At 37.5% G+C, this 11,552-nt stretch overlaps 1 protein-coding gene across 1 annotated transcript; it reads right to left on the bottom strand.

Moving 5' to 3' along the window:
• Nucleotides 1-2,303: 2,303 nt before the first annotated feature.
• LOC133047092 (olfactory receptor 5I1-like) lies at nt 2,304-3,251 on the bottom strand. The gene is given in 3 exon segments (XM_061130118.1): nt 2,304-2,339; nt 2,342-2,716; nt 2,718-3,251. Coding segments are annotated over 3 exon segments (945 nt in total).
• Between the last annotated feature and the right edge of the window lie 8,301 nt (nt 3,252-11,552).

Genomic DNA, 11,552 nt, shown 5'->3' with positions numbered 1-11,552 from the left:
ACATAATTTTATGAAATCATTTTTAATGTTTTGTATTACTAGGTAATGTTATGTATTATTATGTAATATAGATAGATGTTAGATTTATAGATGAAGAAAATATTTGCAAAACATTTTTGCAACAAAGAATTTGTAGCTAGACTATACAAAAATGTTTATAAATAATAAAAACACAATCCAGTTAAAAATAGGAACATGATTTGAGCAGATATCTCACCGATAGATATATAAGTGGCAATTAAATAATGATATAATAAATAATATAATAATAATAAAAAGCAAATAATGAAAATAATGATAAATAATAAAATAAAATAATAATAATAGCAAATAATAATGAAAATAATTATAAATAGCAAAAACATAAGTTATAGAAATATATTTTGCAATTATGCATGTCCTTTTATGTCCAGGCTTCAAGTAAATGTTCACTGTGGTGCTTCCCAATGTCATGTCAGTTGACCGGCTATTGAAAACACAGGTTATACGCTCAGTAGGTCATTGTGTTTCTGAGATACCAGAGAAGGATGTTCCACACTTTCAGTAATAATTTCAGACGTAAAAAATAAAAGATAGGGAAGAAAACAAATACTTTGCTTGCAATTAAACTTTAGTCTACAAGATGCCACCTAGAAAAACGTTTTCAAATTAATTTAGATTAGGTTGGGTATAGAAAGTTCTTGACTTGTTATTGGACAGCACTTAAGAAAAGGTACTTGATTTTGTATTATTGCTTTCCTAGCATCGCTGCCTCACACGATCTTGTTGCACTTAATGTATTTTAATTGATTAAAGAAATGTATGTATTTAAGACCTATCAAGTATTTAAAATGATTCAGCATGATTCTCAGCATTTAGTCAAACATACAACAGCCACTGATGTAGGTAATATACTCTCCTCACTTTATAGGTCAGACAATTGAGACAGAAAAATTAAGTAGCTGATCAAAGTGCAATTGACTAGTTGGGTACAAGAGATAGCACAGAAACCAAAGGAATCTGACTTCCTCTCTAATCCAGTAATTTTGTAAATGCAATCTTCTTGAGGAGATATTCTTTCACTTTCAGTTGTTTCTGAAATGTATACTTTTCTCCATTGTGTTTGCATGCATTTATACGTGTGTCACATGCATGTGTGTGTGTCTTGGATAATATGTGAAAATTGGAACATGAAAACACACACAGTCACCATCTCTGAGGTTCTTAATATATCTTTTCAGACAACCTAATACAATCTGTTTTAGTATTAACTTCCAGCTCCTAATGGTTGGAAGTGATAGACTTTATTTTCTTGGGCTCCAAAATCACAGCATATGGTGACTGCAGCAATGAAATTAAAAGACACTTGCTCCATGGAAGAAAAGGTATGACAAACCTAGACAGCATATTAAAAAGCAGAGACGTTACTTTAGCAACAAAGGTCCATCTAGTTAAAGCTATAGTTTTTCCAGTAGTCATGCATGGATGTGAAAGATGGACCACAAAGAAAGCTGAGTGCCAAAGAATTGATGCTTTTGAACTGTCATGTTGGATAAGACTCTTGAGAGTCCCTTGGCCTGCAAGAAGATAAAACCAGTCAGTGATAAAGGAATATTCATGGGAAGGATTGATGCTGAAGCTGAAGCCCCAATACTTTGATCACCTGATGTGAAGAGCTGACTCATTGGAAAAGACCCTGTAGCTGGGAAAGATTGAAGGGAGGAGGAGAAGGAGACGACAGAGGATGGGATGGTTGGATGGCATCATCACCTCAATGGACATGAGTTTGAACAAGCTCCAGGAGTTGGTGATGGACAGGGAAGCCTGGTGTGCTGCAGTCCATGGGGTTGCAAAGAGTCAGACACTACTGAGTGACTGAACTGAACTGAAAAGTTGGAAAGTTATTCAGCTATTACTTTGCAGCAATTTTGAAACTTTTAAATGTTTCCTTTATCTTGGGGCTATGAAATGTGTTTGGTTCTGTGAAAACAAGTGTTTGATAAAGTGTTTGTGTGAGAAATTGTGTATATGCTGGCAAGGTTGTTGCAGGTTCTTAGTTAAACTTTGTCCCAGGCATTGCAAGGGTAAAGAATCTGCCTGTCGATGCAGGATAAGCAAGAGATACAGGTCCCATCCCTGGGTGGGCAAGATTCCCTGGAGGAAGAAATGGCAACCCACTCCAGTATTCTTGTCTGGATAATTCCAAGGACAAAAGAGCCTGACAGGTTATAGTCCATGGGTTTGCAAAGAGCTGGACACGACTGAGCATACACACAGCTGGAGTTTGTAATTGGGGATTTAGATGAATCCTGGAACCTTACGTCTCAGGAGGAATTTATCTTTGGTTTTAAGACTTTTTTTTAGCAGTGTCTTTTACGTCTTTGTTTCTCAAACTATAAATCAAGAGATTCAGCACTGGGATGATGATGGTGTAGAACACTGAGATGATTTTATCAGTGTTGGGGGAATACAGGTAGCTAGATTGTGAGTAAACAAAGAGCAGAGTCCCCTGGTAGATGGCCACGGATGTCAGGTGGGAAGCACAGGTAGAGAAGGTCTTCTTCCTTCCGGTGGAAGAACGGATCTTTAAGACTGAGAGGAGAATGTAAAAATAGGAGACGATGCTGACGATGAAGCAGATAATTTCCACTGAGCTGCCATATGTGGAGAGAAGCCACTCATTAAGTGACGTGTCTGTGCACGATAACTTAAGCAAGGGAGGCAGGTCACAGAAAAAAGTGATTAATGATATTTTTATCACAGTATTTCAGAATAAATGCAAAGGATGTGTGCATCAGGGAACTCATATTGCCTCCAAAGTATGACAAGATGATCAACCATATACAGATGCCCTGAGACATCACAGCCATGTATAGTAAAGGGTTACAGATGGCGACATAGCGATCATACGCCATGGCAACCAAGATAAAGGATTCAGTATCTGTGAAAGTGCAGAAGAAATAGAACTGCAGGGCACAGCCGTGATAGGAAATTGACATGTTCTGAGAAAGGAAGTTGACAAGCATTTTGGGAACGAAGACAGAAGAATAGCAAAGGTCTACAAACGATAAGTTACTAAGGAGAAAATACATGGGTGTTTGAAGGTGCGGATCAACCCTGATTAGCATCATCAATCCAATGTTCCCCATTAAAATCATAGAGTACAAAGTCAGAAACAGGAGAAACAGGACAATCTGCAGTTCAGGGCAAGTTGGAAACCCTAACAGAATAAACTCAGTCACCAAGGTATAGTTCCCAACTATAAAGTCCATATCACGTGCTGTTTTCTTCTTATGAGAATTCTAACATCCTAAGATGCTATGTTGATGGAAAGAGAAAAAAAATAGATATAATCATAAGGTTATTTTATTGTTTCAACAAATAAGCAATCAAGAGTGCCAGATCAAATCTCCTTCCAAATATAAATTCTGAGAAACATATTTCAGAATTTAGTAGCTTTATCTCTTGGTTGATAGTTTTATTGTATTTGTTTGATCAATAGCTAGTTCTTCCACTGGACAGACATATGCAGATAACATCTCATATTGCTTACTTTTTTAAAATTCTCAAGTATAGGGCTATAGCTAGTAGAGGATGAAATGAATAATGAAGTGATAAGTGAAATGATGATAAGAGGAAAAACATATCTGTTATTAAAAGTATGCTAACTTGAGTACATCTTGTAATGATAACTCTAGAAAAATGTACTCCTTTTGTCTAGTATTTAATAGATATTAATGTGTTGTACTAGAAAAGGCAGAGGAACCACAAATCAAATTGCCAACATTGGCTGGTTCATCAAAAGAGCAAGAGAGTTCCAGAAAAACATCTACTTCTGCTTTATTGACTACACCAAAACCTTCAACTGTGTGGAGCACAATAAACTGTGGAAAATTCCAAAAGATATGGGAATACCAGACCACCTAACCTGCCTCTTGAGAAACCTGTATGCAGGTCAGGAAGCAACAGTTAGAACTGGACATGGAACAACAGACTGGTTCCCAATAGGAAAAGGAGCACGTCAAGGCTGTATATTGTCACCCTGCTTATTTAACTTCTATGCAGAGTACATCATGAGAAACGCTGGGCTGGAAGAAGCACAAGCTGGAATCAAGATTGCCAGGAGAAATATCAATAACCTCAGATATGCAGATGACACCATCCTTATGGCAGAAAGTGAAGAATTAAAAAGCCGCTTAATGAAAGTGAAAGAGGAGAGTGGAAAAAGTTGGCTTAAAGCTTAACATTCAGAAAAGTAAGATCATGGCATCTGGTCCCATCACTTCATGGGAAATAGATGGGGAGACAGTGGAAACAGTGTCAGACTTTAATTTTTTGGGCTCCAAAATCACTGCAGATGGTGATTACAGCCATGAAATTAAAAGAGGCTTACTCCTTGGAAGGAAAGTTATGACCAACCTAGATAGCATATTAAAAGCAGAGACATTACTTTGCCAACAAAGGTCTGTCTAGTCAAGGCTATGGTTTTTCCAGTGGTCATGTATGGATGTGAGAGTTGGACTGTGACGAAAGCTGAGCGCCGAAAAATTGATGCTTTTGAACTGTGGTGTTGGAGAAGACTCTTGAGAGTCCCTTGGACTGCAAGGAAATCCAACCAGTCCATCCTAAAGGAGATCAGTCCTGGGTGTTCATTGGAAAGACTGATGCTGAAGCTGAAACTCTAGTACTTTGGCCACCTGATGCAAAGAGTTGACTCATTGGAAAAGACTCTGATGCTGGGACAGATTTGGGGCAGGAGGAGAAGGGGATGACAGAGGATGAGATGGTTGGATGGCATCACCAACTCGATGGATATGGGTCTGAGTAAACTCTGGGAGTTGGTGATGGACAGGGAGTCCTGGAGTGCTGTGATTCATGGGGTCGCAATGAGTCGTACAGTACTGAGCCACTGAACTGAACCGAACTGAACTGAATGTGTTGTACTCTTGACTGTGATTAGAGTGATGCAATGAAATATATTTTAGCTATTAAAAATAATAAAAGCAAAAATGATATTAGTGAAATGAAAGCAAATGTCAGTAAACATCAGCTGAGAGCATGTTTTAGACAGGGATTTAAGGCAAGTCCTTAAATCCTGTCAAGATACTAAGTCAAGGAGATTAAAGTAATTAACTGCTTTTCTTTTTGGCATTCTTTATCACTCTTGGCTTACAGTAAGCACAGCATAAATATTAGATGACTGAGTAAAGTGGGCAAAAAATTAGTATTAACTTCTCATCTTTAAATATCACTCTGAATAGCCACCTCACTAATTATATATGTGAGCAAACACAAATAGCTTCATTTAATTTTTATCCTAGTATAATTCAGGATGTTGAGTCTAAGAATTTTGTCAATTTCTGTTTCTGTAATCTTAAAATTTTTCTAGAAGCAAGGAGAATTTGAACATGACTTTGAAATATAAGACTTTTTATTGTAACATTGAAGGATGACTTGGAAATCTATAAACTATGCAAGTGAAACCTCCAATGAGCTTTGAGCTTTGTTACTACTGCCACAGTTGGCTAGAACAAATGGCTGGGGTCATTCTCTCACTTATACAAAACTATTGAGACAGCTGCAGGGCTAAGAACTCCATTGTTGTAATATCATTTAATCACTAAAAGTATGCTATAGCATAGGTACAGAAAAGCCTAAGCGAATTAGAAGGGTTAGGATGCTGTCTTATGTTCTTACCTAAAAAAGTGTGAATGAGATGCAGGGCCTTGTTAGGACAGTAGTTAATTTATACTTATTTTGCCTGTTTTCAAGGTAATCAGAGTGTTCAGGAATGATAAGACCTAAATTTAGAGTTAATAAGCATTTTATTAGAATCTCCTATTAGCCACGTGGATTGTATGACCTTGCACAACTGTGTGTGTGTGTGTGTGTGTGTGTGTATGAGAGAGAGGGAATCTGCTATACTTAATACATATACTATATGTATATTATATATACCATTATATATATTTAGAATTTTACTATAATAATGACAACAGTATTTCACGTGGCTTCTCTGCCAGGTTAAATTAGGAAAACTCTCTATCTATAGTTTCTTGCTGTCTCACTTTAGATAGACTGTCACATAATAGGTAAAGAGTGAAGATTAGTTTCAATTACTCCACTGCTGTCTGCTCAGCAGTAAAGAATCCATTTGCCAAAGCAGGAGATGTGGGTTCAATCCCTGATCTGGGAAGATCTTCTAGAGAAGGAAGTGGGAACCCACTCCAGTTTCCTTGCCTGGAGAATCTCAGGGACAGAGAAGCCTGACGGGCTACAGTCCACAGGGTCACAGAGTCGGACACGATTAATGACGAAACAACAACAGAGACAATTCCAGTGCTCTCGCTCATCCCTAGCTAATAAATAGAACTATGTCACTAGATTTTTTAAAAATAATAGTTATCATTTATATAATGATTGTGATGTGAAATGCAATATTCTTAACCCTTTACATATAATTCATTTAATTGTCACACAAAAGTATACTAACAAAATTTCACAGCAGTTTCTGTTACTGTCATCTTTCTCTTACAGTTGAGGAGCTAAAGCAGAGAGCTGGAGAGCCAAGATGTGATGAAAATAGGGTTGGAACCCAGGCTGCTACCTCCAAAACATCAAGACAGATTGGCTGAGTAAGCTAGATTCTCATTATTGATTCTGTATGTTGCATGGGGACACTGAAACTTAATGTTCCGAGTCACTCCACAAGTAGTTGACAGGAATAACTCAAATTCACATATGTGTGAAGTCACAGTTCATGAGGATAGCCATGAAGGTGGTTAGAGATTTAACAGTGTGGCCTCTGTGAGACAGGCTGTGGTGCAGACTTGCTGAAGGCAGGGCAGAATGACTCAGTTATTTCCTGAAAACACAGTCCATTACTCTCAGGGACTCACAGTGAGCATCCCTTTCTTTTTTCTTCCTTTCTTTCTTTTTTTTTTTTTTTCCATTTATTTTTATTAGCTGGAGGCCAATCACTCTACAATATTGCAGTGGGTTTTGTCATACATTGACACAAATCAGCCATGGATTTACATGTATTCCCCATCCCCATCCCCCCTCCCACCTCCCTCTCCACCCGATCCCTCTGGGTCTTCCCAGTGCACCAGGCCCGAGCACTTGTCTCATGCATCCAACCTGGGCTGGTGACCTGTTTCACCATAGATAATATACATGTTTCAATGCTGTTCTCTTGAAACATCCCACCCTCGCCTTCTCCCACAGAGTCCAAAAGTCTGTTCTGTACATCTGTATCTCTTTTTCTGTTTTGCATATAGGGTTATCATTACCATCTTTCTAAATTCCATATCCCTTTCAATAGCCTAAGAATGGTTTCCCTGGTGGCTCAGCCCTTAAAGAATCTGCCCACAATGCAGGAGAATGCCTACAATTCAGGAGACCTGGGTTTGATCCCTGATCAGGAAGCTTCCCTGGTGAAAAAAAACAGCAACCCGTTTTAGTATTCTTACCTGGGAAATCTAATGGACAGAGGAGCCGGGCGGGGCCACAGTCCATGTGGTCGCAAAGAGTCGAATACGATTTAGTAACTAAATCACCTCTACCACCACCACCAAAATGCTCCTAGAGAAACGTGAGTGAGAAGAGAAGCACGAGGGGAAAAGTCGGATGAGAGTGAATCTCGGGTTCTTGCTTTCAATGGGAATGACAAAAAGGATTCAATCAAACTGAAGTGATTCACTATTTTTTTTTTTCATAAGTATATAGCAAAACAATGTTAGAACAGAAAATAAATTAATTGGAACTATCAGTTAGCCAATTATGTTTCAGACATTTTCCTATTACCTAGATGAATAATTTCACCAATAGAACCAAGGACTTTTATATACATTCTCAAGTCATTAGGGACCTAATAACTGAAGATTCCAAACATGTTCATTTCCAAAATATCCCTAGGGAATAATTAGTAGGTTATTGTGTATTATTATTTTGAAACAACTTCATAATTATAATAGCAATTCTGTTAGTGTTAGTTTGAAGAGACAATTTTTACTCTCAGTAATATTTTGGTTGTTTTTTCCTGACACTTGAAATCCCACTAGAGTCCTACACTCCAATACTGTAGAGGTTCTTTCAAATAATTCATACATTTTAAAATGTAGCTCTCATTTAAATTATTTCAAAAACCACATGGAAGTTCCTAAAAATGTTACTTGATATCCTCAGCACTGAAATGTGATATTTTTTTATTGAACTGAAGGGTGAGACCAGCGAAGGCTCCTATAGAACATGTTATCAGTAGGTGCTTCCTGAGAAGATGAAAGGACTTTAGTTTTAAAAATCATCTAGCTACCTACCTGCTTACTTTTGGCTGTGCAGGGTCTTCCTTGCTGTTCGTGGGCTTTCTGTAGTTGCAGAGAGAGGGGCTACTTTCTGTTGCAGACCACGGGCTCTAGAACTTGGGCTCTAATATCACAGGTTCAGCAGTTGTGGTGCACGGCTTAGATGCCCTTTGGCCTGTGGCTATCTTCCTGGACCAGGGATTGACCCCATGTCCTCTGCTGTGGAAGGTAGACTCTTAAACACGGGGCCACTGGGAAGTCCCAGAAGGACTTTTAGATAAGAGTCTTATGCTTGAGAGCATCAACAGGAGGCAAAGCCATCCCAGTTAGTAAATACAGTTTTTCATCATCAACTTGATTGTTCTTATGTGAGTTTTGTATGACAGATTCACTAAAACAATGATATTTCAGCTGCTCTCAGGAAAAAAAAAACAAACAAAAAAAAAAACTTGCAGAACTTTTGGTAATTACACAGTACTAGAGTATCCAAACTGGAAATCTGCATGGCTACAAACACAGAGCTGTCTTCCCTTCACAGCATTTGCCAAATTTCAAATTGCTTGGAGTGGGGGGTTAAAGATATGTCAAAAACCTCTGAAATACAAGAGTAGACAATTCTATATTACTTTTGTGCTGAAGAGACTAAGAAACTCAAGTACTTATGTGAAAATCCTAGGTCATTATGCCCTAGTAAGAGGGGTGAACTGGAGATACAGTGCCTATTGCCAAAACCAAAAGAAGCAGTGTTCTATTGAATGGAACTTATTACTCTTAATTGCATCAGAAAAATAATGGAAGCTTCATTGATTTGAGAAATCCTGTAGAACATCTTTGTAGTCTGTATGGCATGTAATAAACAAATTACTAAGCATGATAACAGGAAAGATTTTATACCCATACTAGAGGGAAAATGCCAAAAGCAAATGCACGTTGAACCAAAATTGGAGTTAGCAAGCAAGAATTTAAAAATAATTCTAAAAACATCCTAGAGAAAATTTTCAAAAAAAAAAAAGCAAATGACAAAAGTTGGGAGACATTCCGCAAATGATTGGAAACCTTAGAAAATAAAATAGAATTGAAAAATACATCTAAATTAGCAACTTATTGAATGGATTTATTGATACATTGAATTATTAAAAGCAGAGAATTGGATGAAAAGTGGCAAGGGCAAAAGGGTTTGTATTAAGGATCTTTCGTTTGGAACTTGCAACTAATGTGGTAAAGGAGGTCATCAGGAAAATATATGTTCAATTCAGTTCAGTGGCTCAGTCGTGTCCGACTCTTTGCGACCCCATGAATTGCAGCACGCCAGGCCTCCCTGTCCATCACCAACTCCCGGAGTCTACCCAAACCCATGCCCATCGAATCTGTGATGCCATCCAGCCATCTCATCCTCTGTCATCCCCTTCTCCTCCTGCCCCCAATCCCTCCCAGCATCAGGGTCTTTTCCAATGAGTCAACTCTTCGCATCAGGTGGCCAAATTACTGGGGTTTCAGCTTCAGCATCAGTCCTTCCAAAGAACACCCAGGACTGATCTCCTTTAGGATGGACTGGTTGGATCTCCTTGCAGTCCAAGGGACTCTCAGGAGTCTTCTCCAACACCATAGTTCAAAAGCATCAATTTTTCGGCACTCAGCTTTCTTCACAGTCCAACTCTCATATCAAACTAGTCAATTCTGTAGGACTTAACTCTGAATATTCATTGGAAGGACTGATGCTGAAGCTGAAGCTCCAATACTTTGGCCATCTGATGCAAAGATACAACTCTTTGGAAAAAACTCTGATGCTGGTAAAGATTGAGGGCAAGAGGAAAAGGGGGCAACAGTGGATGAGATGGTTGGATGGCATCACTGATTCAATGTATATGAGTTTGAACAAACTCGGGGAGATAATGATGGGCAGGGAAGTGTGCTGCAGTTCATGTGTCACAAAGAGACGGACTTAGCCACTGAGTAACAGCAACTCTCTTACACACACACCACTGAAGGCATGACTGAGCTCTAGCAGGAGAAAGGGGGAGAGAAGGTCTGAATCTGGGATAGGAACCTTTGCTTACACCTTGGGGACTTTTCTCAAAAAATAACAATCAAATTGACTCACTCAATTTATTCAAGCAATTAGTATATCAAGTTTTGTGGAAGAGATATGCTAAGCCTTGTACAAAAATGTATAGAGAATATTCAAATAAATTTATGATCTAATTATAGCTATTAGAAAAGTATGATATAAAGATGGGCAATCTCAGTTCAATACATTCTCATGCCTGAAATAACAGACACACTCATAACAACGACAACAAAAAGAATGAATGTATTAAATGGCTAGCAGAACAATAGCAATTACAGAGGAAGAGGGTAATTTAGGAAGATTTCAGAGGTGAGTTGGGCTGATGTCTCTTAAAATAAGTGTGTGAGGGGTGAACATTCTTGTTAGAATTTCTTGCTTGAACAGAAGTGATAGATGAACATGCCTCTTACATCTAGAGTTCCTGAACAGGAAGATGAGTTTAGTTTCTTTTCTTCTGACTGAAAAATCTGAATATAAATTATGACTGCTGTTTTTATATACCCTATGTTGACATGCATCACTCTAAATATTATTACATTATATTTATCATCCCATAATACTGATTGGTCAACATGTCAATTTTGTTTTCAGATAAAATGGCCTAAATATGCAAATGTCCAAAGTAAACAGCAGCAGGGAAATCATCACTTTCAAAATTAAATACATGTCAATGTTTGGCAGAAACCAACAAAATTCTGTAAAGCTGTTATACTTCAATTAAAAAATAAAGAAATTTAAAAACTTAATGGTAGTTACGCCTAAAAATTTCTTAGGTGGCTTGCAAATAATTTACTTGTGCAGCCAAATTACTTTCACATTGAAAATGTTTAAAAGCAGAATTGAGAGGTGAGAAGCAAAAGAGATCAGCCAGAATAAGGAAATGACTGATAGAACTGAATACAAATTCATATTTTGCATTTTTTATTATTTAATTGAAGACACATACTTACATTATAAACACATGAGCTTAAATATAAAAAATATATGATAACCCATGATAGATAAAAGAGACTGAAGAGATTTATTTTCTTAAAAATATATTTAATATTAATGAAAAATATATTTCACTATACTTTCACAGGTCTTATCAATAATAGGTTTTGTTTTATAAGGAACTGAGAAAATAAAAGGCCATAGCATCCTGTTTATACATAAGAAAACAAAAGTCAAAAAGTGAAATAACGGTATTTCTGATTGAATCA

Source organism: Dama dama, chromosome 26, assembly GCF_033118175.1.
Source record: "Dama dama isolate Ldn47 chromosome 26, ASM3311817v1, whole genome shotgun sequence".
Taxonomy (NCBI): domain Eukaryota; kingdom Metazoa; phylum Chordata; class Mammalia; order Artiodactyla; family Cervidae; genus Dama; species Dama dama.
Note: the sequence above shows the minus strand (reverse complement) of the source record. Positions and strands in the feature narration are given on the sequence as shown.